We start from the raw sequence: 20,255 nt of genomic DNA on the forward strand, positions 1-20,255 counted from the left end.
TGTACATAGGTTATTTCTGTATTTCAGTAGATAGAGCAGTCATTAAATAGCATTGTTCACATTAAAAAAAAAAAAAAGTTGAGTAATATTGCATAGGAGTACCAGAAACTGCCTCATTGGAAACAAAACTATTTACATTAAATAAAAAGCCTGGCCGCAGGCTGCATCTGCCACATTTACAGCATACGGTGACCAAACCACGGAGGCAGTTTCTGGCACTCACACCATGAGCCGCACGTTTGCCACATGAGAGTAAAGCAGAGGGTAAGAGGAGATGGAGGGGGGTCGCATTCACTTCTGGTTCCAGAGCTGATTGGACAGCCAGTCCAGTCCTTCAGAGCCCTTCGCCGCTGGTGGCTTGAACGTACCAGTTCCTGTGGCGTAGGGACTGCAGCCCCAGCTTGTCTGTGATCTCGGCCACATTCATGGCATTGGGGAGGTCCTGCTTGTTGGCAAACACCAGGACAGCATCCCGGAGCTTGTCCTCAGCCAGCATCCTCATGAGCTCCTCACGGGCCTCGTTCACGCGCTTTCTGTCATTGCTGTCCACCACGAAGATCAGGCCTTGTGTGTTCTGGAAGTAGTGGTGCCACAGAGGCTGGATCTTGTCCTGGCCACCCACATCCCACACAGTGAAGCTGATGTTCTTGTACTCCACAAGTTTCCACAGTGAAGCCTATGGTGGGAGTGGTGGTCACGATCTCGCCCAGCTGGACCTTGTACAGGATCCTGGTTTTCCCCGCAGCATCCAGGCCCACCATGCGGATGCGCATTTCCTTTTTGCCAAAAAGGCCCTTGAAGAGGTTGGCGAAGATGTTCCCCATGCTTGTGGACAGGTGGAAGGACACCGGCCAGGGACACCTCAGCGGCTGCTGCTCCGAGCCAGGCGTTGGTTTCGCTCCCACAAGATGGCAGCTCTGACTGCGGCCAGTTAGTGAGCTTTTATCTTGACCCTTAACCCTATGGTTCTCCATGTTGGCTACCCTGGGAAACATTAAGGAAATTACAGATGTTTAACACCCACTCTTAAAGAGAAGATTCTGATTTAATCGTTCTGAGGTGACGCTTGAACACCGATATTTTTTAAAAAGCTCTCTGGATGTCTCCAATAGGCAGCTAAGTTCGAAAACCTCTGTAGCCTAATTGCTGCTGTTAGCTGATTTCTTAGTCTATCTACAGCTGGTCTTATATCTGAAACTCCTTTTCAAAGCCACTCTCAGCTTTCTCTTCTCCAAGATAAATAATCTGAAACCCTTTTATCTTTCCTGAGAGTTCTTCCTTCTCACTCCCACCCACTGTTTTCATTGCTCTCCTCTGGAAGCTCTCCAGGTTCTGAACATCTCTGTCAAGTACTGGTGTCCATAGCTCCCTCATGGCCCGTCTGTGCTGCCTGCCTGCTGGCTGCTAGTGCTGCTTGCCTACACAGCTCTGCAGTGTCAACTGAACCCTTGATTTCCACCAATGGAGAAACTCAGCAATGGAGAGAGCTCTACCTACATGTCAGACCAAGAGGCAGGAGCCTAAGGAAGGTCCTGCAGCCTGACTGTTGGACAGGGTGGCCTTCCACAGAGTTCTGCTAGGTGGACAGTGGAGAAGGAAAACTGAAGAAAGGGCATAAATGGAGAATGAGTTGAGAGCAAAGTTCAGCGTGATGAAAAAAATGTGTAATTGGGAAGCAGAACTCCAACATTCTAGTCCAGGATACGACCCGAAACAGCCACATAATCTTGGGCAATCCATATTGCCTTTCTAGGACTTGTTTTCATGCATAAAACAAGAGAATAAGACTGGGTCATCCCTGGGCTTCACTTCAGTTCTGAGTCTTCTGCAACTGATCTCAGGCTTGGAAAGAAAGAGACTGCCGGTCTGACCATCCCCCTTCTAACAGCTCTGGCCACAGTTCTTTCTCCCAGCAACTCTAGTTATTCCAAGAGTTGTTATATTCCTAATTCCAACAGCCAATGATTATAGCCCAGACCTACCACCACTAGTATATAAGCTTCCTGAAGACGGTACAGGGCCGTCTACCATCTCCTGAATACAGATAAAGGCCTAGGAGCGCTCAGCTCACACAGCAGACACTTGAAACATTTCCTCAATCTCCAGGAATCAGAGCTCCAAACAATAACGACAGAATAATAGATACTCACTTTTCATCAGCAATCATACCTACCAAAACTTAGCACCCCATAAAGTCATCCGTATTAGCAGTCATGGCACGTACGAGGCACCTTCACATACATTCTCTCATTTAGTCTTTATCGACAAGCCAGAAAGACTGGCATTATCCCTATTTTATAGGTAAGAAACTGAGCTTCACAGAGAAGAAAGCTAAATTGCCCGAGATTCTACAGCTATGAAGTGACATACTCAGGATTTGGATGCCTGTCTGCCCCAGATCCTTCTGCTCCACTCAAGCAGATTTACCTTGCAGATAATACAAGCTTCAAGGCCCCTCCCTTGCATGGGTGCCTTCCAAGCCCTTGTACCCAGTTTGGAATTCTTAATTTTGTGCCATTTTCCATAAAGAGGACTCTCCGCAAATTGTCTAAGCTTCAAGACCTAGAAAATCTAGATCTGCTCCCGAACTCAGCTTTCCATGTTAACACCACTGCCTTGTTGAGTAATTTCGGTCTGAGGATATTTTTCAAACATGAATTCAAGAGGAATCCTTGCCACTTTCTGCTCTGGGAACCTATGCTGCCTCTTTAAAGAAACTGTAGAGTATGGCTTTGCCTTGAGCCATGTGGACATGGGTCACTCAGTGTTCTGTCTTCCCACTTACTCTGTGCCCAGGGTACTCTTCTCCCTCGCCAGTCTGTGGATTTTCTCTCTCCCTCACAACAGGCCTTCCTGAGTCCGGCTTTAGCCTGTAGCATGCCTTTCCATGCTGGTTGTCATAGGTTACTTTATTCTGTACTCAGTCTGTGGTAATGACTCTGTTCTACCCCTCCTGCTGCTTCTTTTGGTTTACACTTTGGACTGGAGCCTCAGCTGCTTTCTGTAGCCAAAAAACAGTGCTGTTCACTTGGAGAGGAGTGGGGAAGAAGGGGGATTGCTGTATATTTCAATTTCTGTTAGGTAGGCTTGAATATCGGAATTCAGCTTCTTCTATAACCTCTCGTATTTACCCATCAAAATATTCTAACACGGTTTTTTGTCTACTATTCCTTCCCTATATCTTGACCTTAGTTATCAGATCTCTCTTCTTTAGATTTTATATGTATAAAATTTCCCTCTTTTGTCCCCTCTCTGCAAATCAGAATGGGTGCAGATACAACTTTGGAAAAACACAGTTCAGCAAAGAAATAGCTTGGGAACTGGGGCTTTCAGGTGAGCTCAGCAGACCATTTCTTTTTCTCTCTCGTCTGTCCACTTGCAATCTCCTATAGCTTTAATACCTCCCATATAGCTACAACCATCTGACAAATGAGAAAAATCTTCACTCAGTACACAAATTATTTATCGTACAATGGTAACTTAATTTGTAATATTAGAAAAACCAGGATAGAACTAGGCGATTTATACATAATATTTCCAAAATACATTTTCCATCAAGGCATTAGCCATCTTTTAGAAATGTTCTCTGTTATTTTTGAGATGGAGTCTCGCTCTGTCACCCAGGCTGGAGTGCAGTGGTGCGATCTTGGCTCACTGCAACCTCTACCTCCCAGGTTCAAGCAACTCTCCTGCCTCAGCCTCCCAAGTAGCTTGGATTACAGGCACCTGCCACTACACCAGGCTATTTTTTGTACTTTTAGTAGAGACGGGGTTTCACCCTGTTGACCAGGCTTGTCTTGAACTCCTGACCTCAGGTAATCTGCCCGCCTCAGCCTCCCAAAGTGCTTGGATTACAGGCATGAGCCACCGTGCTCGGACCCTTTTTTAGAAATATTTAGATATAGTCGAGTGCAGTGGCTCATGCCTGTAATCCTAACACTTTGGGAGGCTGAGGTGGGTGGATCACCTGAAGTCAGGAGTTTGAGACCAACCTGGCCAACATGGTGAAACCCCATCTCTACCAAAAATACAAAAATTAGCCAGGCATGGTGGCAGGAGCCTGAAATCCAAGCTTCTCAGGAGGCTAAGGCAGGAGAATCGCTTGAACCCAGGTTGCAGTGACCTGAGATCACGCCATTGCACTCCAGCCTGGGTAAAGGAGTGAAACTCTGCCTCAAAAAAAAAAAAAAAAAAAGAAAGAAAAAAATATTTAGATACTATCCTAGTGGTGACAGAAGCATAGAACAGTTGACATTAGGATACCTGAGAATCTCAGAGCCATGTAATTCTAAGACATGTCCTGGGATGTCTATGTATTAATCCACAGAACCTACAGCAGTTAAAATATTAAATATTTTCCAGACAAGAACTGCAAAACACACAAAGCCAGCACACACCCATGCCCTTGCTGAGTTGTAAATGAGTCTGAGAAGTCACCTGTCAGTAGAAGCATGGCAATCCCATTAGCTAGGAAAGAAATCACTGTTTACTACTGACAAACTTGAGATACTTTAAAACTCTGAATTCTGCTTCAGTTTCTTCTCTTGCCTCCTATGTTTTCATACTACACATACTACCGATTTACAAAACCCCCAATGTATTCATACCTAGGAACAAAATAAAAATTCTTGTGATGCACAGGAAAGGACAATTTTCAATGATGAGGAAATCCTCATATTTCTATTTCTGAATAGAAATTACACCGATTTTTGCTGACAGCTTCTAAAAACACAAGCTGTAGAGGAGAGAAAAATGTATGAAGAGGAAACTAAATATACATAACCATACATACTGTGAATACTATAAATTTTAAAATTCAATATCTGATTCCTTCAGACAATTTTTGAAGACTAAAAGCATGCTTTGTATAGATATTAAAAGGGATATGAACAATTTGGAGGGTGTTCAGAGGAGAATCAGTAGAGTTAAGGAACTCAGAACACAGTTGACAAGATTTGAAGATTTCTATTTTTCTTAGAAGTAAATTTGTTCTACTGAATGCAGGATATTGGCTAAAGGGCAGTTAATAAATACTTCAAACTGCAGCAGTCTTTTAAATGTTAGCCCAAGTATAAAAAGTTACTGCTTTTCTTCTCATGAATATTAAAAAACAAAGACATTACACTTACCTTTTCCCATCTAACTTGAATAGGAAAGTATGGATAGGGAGAATTTTATGGGTTGGTGCAAAAGTAACTGTGGTCTTTGCCATTGACCGCAATTACTTTTGCACCAACCTATATTAAGCCTGCAAAAGTTAGCTTCAGCTCTCAGGCACTTCAGTCTGTGTATAATGCAGCACATTCTGTGTGAGTATAGCAGACTCAGAGGTGGCCTCCCACAATCCCTGCCCCCCCCCCCCACCCCGGTGTTCACATCCTTCTGTGATTGTCTCTCAGCATGGGCAGCACCTGGGACTTGCTTCTCACCAATAGACTAGGGCAATGGTGGCAGGATGGCTGTGATTATACATACATGTTTACATTACATAGACTGTAACCTGGTCTTGTTAGCTTTGAGGAAGCAAGTAGCCACACTGGGAAAGCACAGGGGCCAAGGAACTGAAGCTGGCCTCTGGCCAGTGGCCAAACAAAAACTTAAGGCCCTCAGTCCGACGACCCAAAAAAAGCTAAAGGCACGAGCTCATAAGTAGATTCTTCCTCAAACTTCAGATATGACACAGCCTTCAACACCACCATGATTACAGCCTTGTGAGACCCTGAAGCAGGGTCCCAGCAAAGTTGTGCCCTGACTCCTGACATAGCAATTGTGAGACAATAAATTGTGTTGCTTTAAGCTGCTAAGTCTGTGGTAATACTGTTATGCAGCAGTAGATAACAAATACAGTAAATACACACATTTGTAAAGTTGTGTTTGCTATTAGAGGTTTTGGAATGACTATATGTACATATGCATAGAAATTCAAAGCATTTAAGAAACTTAAGAAATGTAGCTAACAGAGCAATAAAGAAACTTGGCATTCCTCACACCGATCAATTCAAAATGTAACAAAGTTAATAACATAAAGAATAAAACTATGAAAGTTTTAAGCAAAATCATAGAGGTATTTTTATTATCTTGTAATGGGGAAGGTCATTCTAAGCACATCAGGAAAACCAGGAATTATAAAATAAAGATATCAAGTTTACATCATAAAACTTAACTTTTATAATTAAAAAAACCTATAAATAAGGTTAAAAGACTAATAACAATGTGGTCAAAAATTTGCAACACAAGACAAAGAAATAATGTCCTCAATATACATAGCTCTTAAACATCAAGATTCAGTATAATGCAAAACTATACAGCCATTAAAAACAATACAAATCTATATCTATGGTCATGTACAAATGTTCTCATTATTAAGTGAAAGAAGCAAGTTACAAAGAGTACATGGAGTGTGATCTCATTTACGCAGAGGTGTACACAGTTGTATATATGCATACGTAAATATGCAGAGTTGCCTGAAAGTAAATCTTAACTGGTCATTTTGGGGTAGATTATTTTTTCATTATTTCTTTTTCTAATAAAAACAAATGTGCATGCACTATTTGTTTTTTTTAAAGAAATATATTTTCCAAAAACAGTTTTAGAAATGTTTGTGTACCTATGAAGCAAAAGTACATTTGTTTGGCAGAGAAGTGAATCAGACAGCAAAACCTCTAGTGAGGAAACACCAATGTGAAAGAGTAAGGAAAATAACTTCCAGGATGGAATCAACACCAATACATGCAAGCATTACTGAAGACATCATCTTGGGGAGAATGTTCCTGAGGTATCTCCCAGCTAAAGGGGGGAAAAAAGCAGACTGGAGATATTTTAAAATAACTTGGGGAGAGAATGGTAGGCCATTTTGAATATGATACTAAAATGTATAAAAGGAAAATAACAGAATGGTCTATTAAGTTCCATTATCAAATTAATGATCTTTGTCTTACTGGTGATAGATCCATACACTGTATGGATGGGAGCCATAAATATGAAAATATGTAAAATATACATAATTCTTAAAAATCATTATGATTTCTCATAATGCATTTAGAACTATGGGTCTCAACTCTAGCTACATATTAAAAATCTGCTGAGAGCTTACAAACAAAAGCCTGATGTTTAGGTCTAGAAAAGGCAACTAGAGATACTCGGATTAATGGCCACCCAGGGCTGGGAGTAGAAACAGGGATTGACTGAATAGACATGAAATTCCTTTCTGGGTGATAGAAACATTCTGAAGTTTGTGTGATGTGGTAAGGGTTGTACAATTTTGTATATCTACTAAAATCATATATTAAAATAAGTAGATTTTGTGGTATGTTGATTATACTTCCATCAAGCTGTTAAAAAAAAAAAATACTGATACTTCAGCTCCCTGTGAGACACTCGCAATTAGATTGGTCTAGGATGGGGAGTGGCAGGTATGGTTTGTTTTTCAGGCAATCTCCTCCTGTCTCCAGGCTGGAGTGCAGTGGTGACATCTCGGTTCACTGCAACCTCCGCCTCCCAGGTTCAAGCGATTCTTGTACCTCAGCCTCCCGAGCAGCTAGGATTACATGCCTGTGCCACCATGCCCAGCTAATTTTTGTATTTTCAGTAGAGACGGGGCTTCACCACGTTGGCCATGCTGGTCTTGAACTCCTGATGTCAAGCAATCCCCTGACCTCGGCCTCCCAAAGTGCTAGGATTACAGATGTGAGCCACTATGCCTGGCCAAGGTATGGTTTGTAAAAGCTCTCCAGGTGGTTCTGTTGGAGGATTACCAATTCAGTTCTGAAACTATTTTACAGAATTACATGTTACGAAGGCCAAGCCCTCTGAAATAGAGAATGTACAAAGCTTTTGAACACCTTTGGTTTCCACTATACACCTCCGACTGTATAAATGGAATTCTAACCATGTTCATTGTGACCTCTGTTTTGCTGGGGTGATTATAGGCATGTACAGTTGCACCTTTCAGAATTGTAGGTTAAAAGCTAAAAGGTTATTTTGAATATATATTTAAGATGGATATGGAGTTGAAATTGTCCAGATAAACCCAATGAGGCAGGTGAAGGGATTCAAAGTTATAGCACATGAGAAAAAAAAAATGATATTAAACCAGAGGAGCTGGGGACGAGAGGTAGAGAAGTAGAGATAATCACTATCCTTAAACGTTGTTAAGGTTGCCTAGCAGATGCAACTGAACTAGTTCTTCATTTTCTGAAAAGAATCAGGATTGATGAGGCTACAGGAAAACAGATTTCAGGTCTTTATAAGCAAGATCTTCATGATAATCTTGTTCTAGGTGTTGTGTCAGATCCTGGAGATATAATCTATAGTGACTATACTCTAGCGGTCCTCAAACTTTGGCGTGCATCACAATGACCTGCAGGACTTGTTAACAACATAAGTTGCTGGGCCCACTCCCAGAGTTTCTGATTCAGGAGGTCTAGGGTAGGGCCTCATAACTTGCATTTCTAATGAATTCCCAGACAATGGTGATGCTGTCCATGCAGAAACGTCACTCTGAGAACCACTGAGTTCCAAGAAAGGACACCTAACTCAGATTACATGTAATCCAAAGGACTTCTCAAAGGAATCTGGGGATGAGCTGAATTCTGAAGAGTGAGAAGGTAGTAAGGAGAAAAGGTAGTGAAGTTATGGCACTCCAAACACAGAGAACAACAGGGGAGCAATAATGTAGAGGAAGGAACAAAGGCATGAAACAGCATTCCTTCAAGTTATCTGTTAAATGTTTATGCAGAGTATTGCTCTAGTTGCCATGTATGAAGAGATAAAGGAAACAAAACCTCTGCTCTCATGGAACTTTTACACAAATATGCCATATATGGCAAAGTCTCCTTATGGACTAGAATAGGCCATTGCAAGAGAGAACATGGGGGCCTCTGAAGAGGTAGCATTTAAGCCGACATCTTAAGAATCAGCTGAGACTGTTGAGAGATGCTGGTGAAAATAACCAGGAAACCACAAGCCTCCAGCCCAGCTGTCAAACCACCACCCACCAACACCAAAGAGCATTAAATGGGGATGTGAACTATATAACCTCTAGTGTTTTAAATTCTATAACCTTTTTAGGAAGAAACATCCTTAGAAACCATCTATGTTCTTACCCTGTTGAGGGGGGGGGGGCTATAACTTAAGTTTCTTTGTAACTAAACTGCACATGGTAGGAAACCAAGGTCCGTAATAGCTAAGCATCATAAGGGGCCAAGCAGAGAGCTAAAACCCAGAGTATTTGATTCCTAAATCCAGTGTTCTTTACATTATGTAATTCTAGGGTTCTCATCTGGGACTTTGAAAAGCTTTTTTAAAACTAAAGAACATTCTGATTTCATCCTATGTCCCTGACAACTTCAAAAGGGTTCCTTAATGCAAGGTTCACCAGCTGGGACCACTGAGCCATTTCTAAAACTTCCTGTGGTGCCTTTCTTTCCCCCACTGACAAGATACACAACGTAGCTCCAGAGAAGGATAGGGAAAACCTTCACCTAATAAAAAAATTTCACATTACTTTACTAGATAGAAATATCAAATCAAGTCTTTCTTCCTACCAAAGTAGAGTAGAAAGACACTTTAGAAAACAAACGAGTGAAAAGGGGTGAAGAGAGTCAAATGCCACAATCACTGTAGTTTATTCATATAATACAGTAAGTATTTGATTGCATTATTTTGTACTGTTCCCTACTTTTATAATGTGTAAAATGTTTCATCATATTCCAACTAACGGTTCAGCTTTAAATGAAAGTATTCTGAATCTTCCATTTATTGTTATCAACCACAATGTCGAGATTCCCCAAGAAACACTTGATTTAAACTGGGAGGGTCCTACACATTTTTTTTTTTAATGGACTTGCCACCTTAAGAAACTTCAGGTGTCTCTTTTTGTTGGCAAGAAAATTATTTCCCCAGAGATAATCAGATTTCCCCCACTACCCCTGCTCTTTCAACCAACCCTCCTCCTAACATACACAGTTACATATTTCATGAAACTGTTTGAGACCAAGTTCACTGCAAGCAGAGTCTTAACATTTTCAGAAATGATCTGTCCTTCATACCTGCATAAGCTGGGATCCTTGGCAATGGGGAAAAGGTGCCATTTGCTTCTCTGAAGGAACTTGGGGTCTGTGAGCTTTAAGAAGCCAAAGAGAAAGGAAAGCATTTCCTTGTTTTCCCTATTAATGGTTTGTTGCAAAGAGATAAATTTCTCAAGAACCAAAGGTGAGGAAATGTGTTGGTCATCACAGGATTCTTGCTGGAAACAGACCAGATGAAATCTTCAGGAATCACTTCACACTCCAAAAACCCTATTCTCAGCAATGATAATAGGCTAATCACACCACTGAGCAAATTATTTCAGCTCAGTTCTTTATTTTATATAGAGCAAATGAAATTAGAAACTGCTTTGGCACAGGTTAAAGGTGGCTCCCATATACTCACTAGTTTTCCTCAGGATTATCAACACTCATTACCAAAATGTCCTTTTACTTGGTTACCATTTCAAGTTGCCACCAATGACAGGGGGTAGGGGTTAGGGTAGAGAACCTGAGCATACACAAAATGTTTTAAATCTTTTAGATGTAATTAACCATATCTAATGTTATTTCAGAAAACAAAAGAAACACAAAACATGCTCAAAGATCAAGAAATCAGGTTATATTTTTTGGAAGGCACCACCAATTACCCTGATAAATTGTAAATAAATATGTAAGGGAATAATCAACAGGGAATCTTGAGGTTTACAAGACATTGCTGTTTAGACCACTTGGAGTACTGCAAAAGAACAAACAAGCAAGATGCAGCTTTAATACCCCACCCCATCATATCCTTGCCCAGTGCACATCATTTGTTGCATAGTGGTGACTGGATATGATCCAGGCCAAGAGAAGACGAAAATTCAAAAAATACATTAACATCCATTCTTTCTCTCTCATACTACGGTATGAGATACCACCTGGCACATTCATATCCAAAGAAGTAATGATATGCTTTAATTGAAAAGGAAAAAAAAGGAGGAATTTCAAATTGAGTATTTAAGGACCTACTTACTGTAAAAGCAACCTTCTACACACATATGAAGCTAATTCACATGTGAAACTTTATTAAACCTGGTTATATGTGGGACTTCAACAGCTCAATTTTTCCACAATTTACACTTTTCAAATCCCACTCCAAATTGTCACTTTCTCCCTTAAAAAGTGGCTAATGCCATCCTTTGAGGTTTTCTCAGTTTTTCTTTTCATCCTCCTACTGTAAGCACTGGCTGATATTCACACAAATGTACTACAGAATTAAAATACTGACAAGCAAGGAGTTTCTTTACATGCACTGAATTGCATCCAGAATCCAAAAATGAAGAAACACAAAAGAACAGAGATTTTTTTTGGACACCTGCTAAAGACAATAGTAGAGAAGAAAGGTGGCAAAGCACAGGTAAAATCATGCTAATCTTACAGGTCTGTCAGCCTTTGTTTTTTTTAGACAGAGAGAGAGAGAGAGAGAGAGAGAGAGAGAGAGAGAGAGACAGAGAGAGAGAGAGAGAGACAGAGAGAGAGAGAGAGAGACAGAGACTTGCTGTTGCCCAGGATGGACTCAAACTCCCAGGTTCCAGCAATCTTCCCACGTCAGCCTCCTGACTACAGGTGCACTCCACTGCACCTGGCTGCCATGTTTTTTTATTATTAAAGTACATTGTGGGCAATCAAAGGTTTAATGTTTGCCTTTTCAACTATTCAAAGTATGACATGCAGTAATTTATAATTTTACTGAGGCACAAATTTGAAGCATGCAGGCAAAGCTCAGGTGCAGCAGCTTAGTGAGGAAGTCCCGCATCTACGTCAACATGGCTTTGTTGCAGTACATATCAGGAAGCAAAACAAACATCTGTGGGAAGAAAATGTCCTGTCTTCTCCCCCAGCTAGAAAGCTAACTACTAGTGCTCTACTTGTACTTCTAAACTCAGGGATCTGCATAGTTCTCATGACTTAGCCTTTAGCAATATCGAAGGCCTACCATTTTTCCATTTTTCTTTCTGTAACCTTTACCAAGATAATTTATAATGAAGGTAGTGAGAAACACCTTTGAAATAATTAAACATGGAAGTTAAAATACTAACAGTGAAGAATTGCAACTCCAGTTGCACTTTAGAGGAGATAAGAAGGGTACAAAGACATTTTAAATCATGTCTTAATACAAAATATTACAATACAGAAGAAGGGAGCAAGTTGAATAAGTAATTTCCTCCAAGTGAAAATAATGCTATATATTAGAACACCAACATTTCAAATAGATGAATCTCGTTTTGTTAATTCCGAAACTACAGGTTTGTGTGGTTTTTGTTTTGCCATTAATTTCTCCCTTCTGTTTTTCTCGGCCTTGGTCTAAACCTGTCAAGTCAGACCAAATCCTCCATGACTTTCAAGTAAATACAGAAAATCCCACAGTATCAATGAAAAGATATATTTAAGTTTCGAAATGTCAGAAAGTAACAGGAAGTTATTCATACTTTCTCAGCACCCTCATAACTCTCCACCAATGGTGGAATACTTAATGGAAGACTTGGAAGGAAAAATAAAAATTTTAAATTGTATTCCAGGCATCCATCACTTAAAATTACATTCAATTTTTAACCCACAAGTATCTGAAGACTTTTACAAAGAAGACCAAAAGGCAAAAAATATTGTGCTTTCTTGTATAACATCAACCAGATGAAATTCTTAATTGATAATCTTTAGTTTGACAAAAGAAAAACTTATGAAATTAGTGAATTAGTTACCTTGCAATATTCATTGAAATCTTGGATCATACACACACTTGAGATGAGACCTCAAGATGCATGCACAGTAATACTAACAAACCTCTGAACAAGTCAAACGTTATACAATAGTAAGAGAAAAGAATGACTAAAAAGTAGGTAGTACGAACCACAGAGAAAACATTTACAGGAATTGGATTTTATAAGAAAACATCTGCTTTTTTTTTTTTTTTTTTGTCGTAAGATGCCTTTTGAGTTAAATCTCATACCCACTCAAACTGTAACTGGACAGTACATTTCACTTCTAGTTACTAGAAGACAGTTCTTTAAAAGAGACTGGGGCAAAAAGGGAAGAGACTATAAGCTGTTGCTAGGTCTACCCCAATCCCCCCTTAAAAGGAAAACAGATGAATTTAAGAATTTAAGTCAAACCACAGATTTTTAAACCAAAATAAAGATACCAGACAATGAAGACAAAACACTATTTTTTGTTTTTGTTTTTGTTTTTTGTCCTTTAAAAAAATTAGTCCCCTTCTAATAAGAGTTTACATACAGCTTACCTAATACCTTAAGAAGAACAGAGAACATAACAGGAGGGAAGAGGACACAGCACCATAGTTTCAAACATTCACACACAAAAGAAAAACAGCCAGCACAGACTAGAGTGAGACCAAGTTTCACAGAAGACAGGGACAAGTCCCAACACACAAAGGAAATACAATTATCTATTTGAACAAAAGGGAAGATCTGGTCAGGTTGGGATGGAGGAGGGAGTGCTAATTCCTTATACTACAAGGAAGGAATGGGATTTTTTTTTTTAAAGCGAAAAAAAAAAAGCAAGCCCCCAAATGGATTTTTGATGTTGAAACTCTGTCCTATGCTGCTGGTAACAGTAAATATATATATTTATATATTCATATATGTATATTAAAAAAGGAAAAATAATCTATTTATAGAACAGTCAGTAGTCAGAGACATTTAGAAAAAAGTAAAAACAAGTCCTTTTTTTTCTTTTTAAAAATGGATTTACTAAAACAACTTCATCACCCAGAGGTACTACAACCCCCATCCTCTGATGAAGCCATGGTGTTATTCAACAGCATCTAATGTGGGCTGTAGTTAGAAATTGCCAGTGTTGGAAACAGCAGACATTGGGGTCAGGGCTGCAAGGCAAAAAGCTGTTATTTGCTGGTCTTGCTCATGGCCATGCCTGAAGCCTGGTGTCTGGAATACTTGTGAATGAAGTTTTCCCCAAAAAGCATGCATCACTGCAGCTCAGTAAGATAGTATGACTCATCGTCGTCGTCGTTTCTTTTTTGACAGAAGCCTTTGACAGAAGCCTGGATCCATGTACCTGCTCTTTCCTAAAATGTAGACCCAAGACAGCAAGATTTTTCCAAAGCCAAAAAAAGGCTCCTGGCCTTGTAGTAGGTTCATCTCCCCAGAATCCAATCTAATCAGATTTCTGAACTAGATGACACCCTCATCCTCACAAAGATAAGGTGACCTGCCCCAGATGGTGAGAGGTTCTCCTATTTGGGGTGTTCTTCTAGCACAAACAAGCACAAATATCTGAGGTCAATAGACTGATATCATTCCTTGATGTCTAAGAGAAATAACTTTGGCCCTGTTACTCCTAGTTGTATCTTTAGGGCATTAAGTACCAGGTAATAATGGAAAACCTTCTCCAACTATCCCAATGAAGGAGATCCAAGCAATTAGCACCTTCAGGTGGTGCTGCTCCTAAGTTGTAAGCCTCTAAGTAATATCAACTGGACATAAGCCACATCCTACATGCCCTGTTAGCACACCAATGTATTAATACCAACCAGCCACCCTAGAGCTCGATCAAGCATCTGGCCTTAATGCAATAAACCACACTCAAAGGAAACATGAGTTGAAATATTGGCTGCTGTACCAAAGAAGACACCCTCTGCAAAGATATGCTGAGATAGAATGTAACCCACAGAGTCCATGCAAAGAGGAAGCCAGCACTAAGAGGACTTTCTCTGAAGGCCATTCATCTTTGGAAGCAACATTTCAAGTGGATATAAACCACTCTACTTGATGACTAAGGTCTCAATGTGGTCCATTTCCCCCCATGTCCCAAACTAACCAAGCATCTGCTAACTTGTCTCTTTAAGATCCTCCACTGGTAGTTTGTAGCTCATTATGAAGGAAGGAGGTGTTGCTTGACCTGGGCTATCTGGCCCCTGCTTCTTTGCACAGTTTATACAGATGTAATCTTCATTTTCAGCCATTTCTGGAGATACACCCACACAAACTTGATGAAACCACTCATCACAGCCACCATCACATTGTACCCAGTCTACCTGTAGGAAACAAGATTGGGGAATGTTTAGGTTACATAAACATTAAGCCTAGAATAAAAGCAAACCAAAGAGCTTTCTTGGCTTAAATGATAGCAAACAACTGGGATGTCTAGAGATAGGCAATGACTTCTTATGGGGTTATTTTTTAAAGAAAGAAGCTGAGAAGTTAATACCCCAAAATTATATTTTACCATAGTGTGTCCACAAAATTAGGCCTCTCAGGTACTCCATTACCTCATGAATACCTGGGGTTCCTTGTGAGGCAGAAACATGTTTGAGAAAAATTTGACAAAAAGGGTACTTCTAATAGAGCAGCCAAGTAGTTTTAGCTAATATTAACAATTTCTAGGCTCTAAGACAATGCAATTATCAATCAAGAAAGGAAGAGTACAACAATGTGAAGGCAATCCTGTGTATTAGCTTTATTTCAAAGAGATAAGCCAAAGTACTAAGAGCATTAAATACCTTTTTAGAAAAGCAGTCACATAGGCCACTTTTAAAACTAATATTTTTTATTCTTCTCTTCTTCCGTTACAAATACAACTCCCTATAAAAAGTTAGCAAATATCAGATGTCAAATCTTACAAATTAACCAATTATAACAGTCAAAGACACAGGTCAATAGATCACTCTGGGGTTTAAAATTAAAATCTGGAAAATTGATAGGTCAGTGGCAGGTGCCAAGCAAACTCTGACCCTTCTGATGACAGTATGGTTACAGGAGGCTAGGGAGGGACTGTAGTTTGGTGACTTTAAGCCTTGGACTTAGAGTTAACAATAAAGTGACTTTTGCCTTTTGTATTTGAAGACTGGTTGTAGTAGTTTTTACAGCTAATGTCATGGCAAACAAGAACATTTAAGATGAAAAGAGCTACTCTCCCTCACCTCAATACAAAGGTTGATCTTTTCATTGGCATAAGAAACCACTTAAAACCATGAGCTTTATCAGGTATCAAAGTAAGGAGTAGAAAGGGATCAGAGAAGTACCTCAATACAACTTATGAGAAAGAACAGAGGAAGGAGGTTTTGGCTAGGTAAATGAGTTTCATTCCTTGGAAGTGAGTGATTTTCAAAATTAGTTTCCATGTCCTATTAAAAAATTGTCAAAACCACAGTAGTTGTGTCAGTAGTTATAGGCTTATAAGGGGTGGGAAAAATAATTTATCAAAATAATATTTTAATTGTTCCTAAAGTTCTAGCTCTTAAGAGACAATATTGTTTAACATAAAGATTACTCAACTCAGAAGTTCTGAGTTCCAGTATGTATAATTTCAGGCAAGTCATTTAACCTCATTGAGTGGTTCAATTTCCTTATCTGAAAAAGGGAGATGACATTAATTGTGAGATTACCAAGAGGATCCAATGAAATAATGTATGGCAGAACAACTAGTTCACTGCCTAGGATACTGGAGACACTTTCCAGTCATGGTCTCATGGCCCTACTCATTATCCTACACTACACAAAACATTTTACACCTTGTTGTAACTCTCTGCAGCACTGCTTTTCAAAGTGTGTAGAACACTGGCATCAGAATCATCTATTATGTTTGTTAAAAATGTGGTTGGGACCCATCATCCTATGAACTCAGAATATCTGGGGAGTACAAGCTAGAAGTTTACATTTTTAATCAGCTCCCAAGTGATTCTCATATATTTTAAATTTGATCATTGCTGGTAAATTCAGAGCAACTTAATACCTTCCTAAACTGTTTTCTGTTTTTGTTCTGTAATTGTTTGTTTAGCTTCTGAAGTCTGTGCAATAAAAAAAAAAAAAACAAAAAAACAAAAAAAAAAACCTCATCAAAATGTTCCTATGGTAGCAAACTAATCAGAGACTACAAGAAAGGGAAATAACAGTGGCATCTGCACAAAATGTAAAAATTGAAGTACTGCAAGCAGGTGAAGACTTACAAAATGCTAGCTGTAGAGCAGGTGCACTCAGAATGAGTGTTTTGGCTGTCTGGGACTGGTAAAGGGAACTGGAATGATAAACTGTGGTTCTCTGTGCTGCCCGGGTTTGAGATACTATGCTATTTACAATGGTACACCTGAACCAACAGATACCTTTACCCTTACCTCCAACCCTCTTAATCCAGTCTAGTCCCCATTCATGCTAACCCACTGGATAAGAAAGTTATCAGTGTATCAGTATTTGCTACAAAAAAAGTGTCCTATGTCTCTTTAAATCTAAATTTTGCTCTAGTATACTCACTGGCTTACAATTTCCCAAAATTCTCTTGCAAATAAGACAATACTTTCCCTTTTGTGATTTTTGACTAGAGGCCCCTCCTTAGCCTAGCTCTTCTACCATTTCAAAAGAGTATACAACGTTCCTTGAGTTACTGGTACACAAATTCTAACCCAGACTACAGGTTATGTAACAATTTAGCCTGATAATATGATGAGCAAAAAATAGTCCTTCTCTTACCAGTATCTTTTTATCATGTTCATCTACTAACAATCAAATTTGAGTTCTACTTTTGTGTGAAAAGCCCACAGCATCATAAAGCAAACTAAAGTCTGGGATGTCAACTGACTCCAAAGATGATTTTGACACAGGGGCAACATACTATGTAGTATCCTGAAAAGTCAAGAACATAGAATTTGGATAACTGTATAAATTGTCATCTCCTGTTTCATTATTTCCAGGAGACATGTTTAGTGAATCCAAAAAAATAATTCTTAAACTTCACAGCTATGAGCTGTTCAAATATTGAATGGTAAGAGATTTTACATTATAGTACAAACAGGTTAGTATGTCCAGATCTGGGGTAAATGTCTGCTTTAAAGAGGAATACATTAAAGAGAGAAAATAATTTAATATTCATGTTTTGCTGTCAGTGTTTTACACTTAAAAAAAATACTTGGTATAGTATATTTTGTTCATTTCTTAGAGAATAGTACTGCACTGGGAAAAAAGAAAATCTGGTAATTTAGTGATGTTCTTAGCTGAGTAACTGAGTTTTTGTTATTTTGGCATTTAATATCTTTTGCACCAAGTTTCCTTGCAAAAACCAGATTTGAAAAAGGAAAACAATTCACTTAGTGAACTACAACATAAGTTCAGAATCCTTGTGTATATTTTCTTGGTGCCCTCAATATTCAGTGACCAACCCTCCCAATTTGCCAAGGAATGAAAGAATTCTGAGTATGTGGGGATTTCAGTGCTAAAACTAGAAAAGTGCCAGGGAAACTGGGACAGATGGTTACTCTAGCTCAAAATCACGTATATGTGTGTGTGTGTGTGTGTTAGTTACACACATTTAGGTAACTTAACCTTTGACTATCTACGCTAAAAGGAGATATGAACTAGTACGACCACTGAAAATGCAAATACCTTGAGTGAGGCAACACCCCCATGAAAATCTTTTAAAGTCAGAGTGGCTAATAAATAGTCAAAGTGAGAGTTCATAAATTCAGTCTCTTAATTTACCACACCAAACTTCTGTAAGAAGTAAGAATGGGTAAGAAAAAGGCCGACAATAAGAGAGTAAAAAAAGTGAAGGGAAAAAGAAGACTATTTTCATAAGTAAAATTATTAAATATTTATTCTAATACAGAAGAAAAATGTTACTTAAATTATTGGCCTGAAAGAATTTGGTCTTTTTCCAGTTAACCTGTTTTATCTTTGGTACCAGTAAGACTGAATAAAGAGTTCAAAGAGAAAAAGATTTTGAACTTTAAAATTAATTTTTAAAAATAGTTCATTATTATTAATTTCAGCTGGACATTAATTTAATAAAGGAAGAATTTTTTCAAAATCTTTTACATTATTCTGGTATTGTCTTTCCTTTTCTAAAACATCTTGAAATTGAGGCTAGGCACATTTAACTAGCCGCCTTTAATCCTTCTTTTAATTTTTAAAAGACATTTCTCAAATTAGCTGGGCATGGTGGCGTGTGCCTATAGTCCCAGCTATTCAGGAGGCTGAGGGAGGAGGCTTGCTGGAGCACAGGAGATCAAGGATGCAGCGAGCTATGATTACACCACTGTACACTGTACTCCAGCCTGGGCAACAGAGTAAGACCCTGTCTCCAAAAAAAAAAAAGTATTTCTCAATCTGCACATTTTTGGGGAAAAGTAACAGTAATTATTGGTTAGAGAAGTAATAGTAATTACTGGTGAGAGAATTCACCTAAGAACAAGTGAACCCTAGAAGTTATTCTTTGCTGCACGGTATTTTAAAGAACAAAGTGCTCTTGAAAACATCATTTTTTCTCTTTTTTTTTTTAAACATCATCTTGCCAATCTTTTTCTTTTTGAGACAGGGTCTCCCTGCATAGCCCAGGCTGGAGTGCAGTGGTGCAAACACAGGCACAATCATAGCACATTAACTACAGCCTTGAACTCCTGGACTCAAGCAATCCTCCTGTTTCAACCTCCTGAATAGCTGGGACTATAGGCATGTGCCACTGCACCTGGCAAAAGCATTCTTTTCTTATTTTGTTCTATAAATGTGTGCTGTACATTAGTTTTCTTAGAGAAACACTAAACACTGAGAAAGTTTTAACATTCTTTACAGAAGCTTTTATAGAAATAAAGCTTTTATTTACTCAAAGTGTCAGGAACAGACATATAGAACCATAAAAACTGCAAAACAGCAAAAACAGGAAAAGTACCTATAATCTGAAATAACTTCTGCTTAAAACGAAACACATTATAGAAATATAATACTGTTACACTGGCATGGATGTCCATAAGTGTAAAAAAAAACAAAAAAAAACAAAGAAATATGACACTGTTTTATGTAAACTAACAACACAGGGTAGGGTACACATTGCTCAATTTTATGTATTTTAACAGTTCAAAATAGACATTTTTCTCTGAGCACTCAGCCAAATCTCCTTTTGCTCCATTAAAATGTCGATGATAACTCTAGATTTTGTTTAAAAAACACCTGTAATATATTAGGAGCATATCTCATGGTTCTTCAAAAAATAATGATCACATATTAGCACTTACGTTGTGTTTTTGGTTAACAAGTGCTTTCATAGAGATTGTTTCATCTTATGATCATAGCTAAGCAGGGCATCTGTTACTTTGACAATTTCATAGCAAATGAAAAAAAAACAGCCTATAGTGTTTATGCTGCTCTAAGAAGACAATAGGAATAATGGATGAACTGAATCATATTTAAACACTGAGCAAAGGGAAGGGAAAGATTAAGTGATAAGGAG

General features: G+C 38.8%; 1 protein-coding gene and 1 pseudogene across 1 annotated transcript in view; both read right to left on the reverse strand.

The window, feature by feature from the left end:
• Nucleotides 1-173: 173 nt before the first annotated feature.
• Nucleotides 174-1,132, reverse strand: LOC144577842 (ADP-ribosylation factor 1 pseudogene; annotated as a pseudogene).
• Nucleotides 1,133-13,747: 12,615 nt separating this feature from the next.
• The window catches only part of KDM5A (lysine demethylase 5A), an 82,701-nt gene continuing 76,193 nt past the window's right edge, over nucleotides 13,748-20,255 (reverse strand). The window contains exon 28 of the mRNA XM_078338334.1: nucleotides 13,748-15,078. Coding sequence (XP_078194460.1) covers nucleotides 14,872-15,078 — 207 coding nt within the window. The 3' untranslated portion in view covers nucleotides 13,748-14,871. The remainder of the gene's footprint in view (nucleotides 15,079-20,255) is intronic.

Source organism: Callithrix jacchus, chromosome 9 (genome assembly GCF_049354715.1).
Source record: "Callithrix jacchus isolate 240 chromosome 9, calJac240_pri, whole genome shotgun sequence".
Taxonomy (NCBI): Eukaryota; Metazoa; Chordata; class Mammalia; order Primates; family Cebidae; genus Callithrix; species Callithrix jacchus.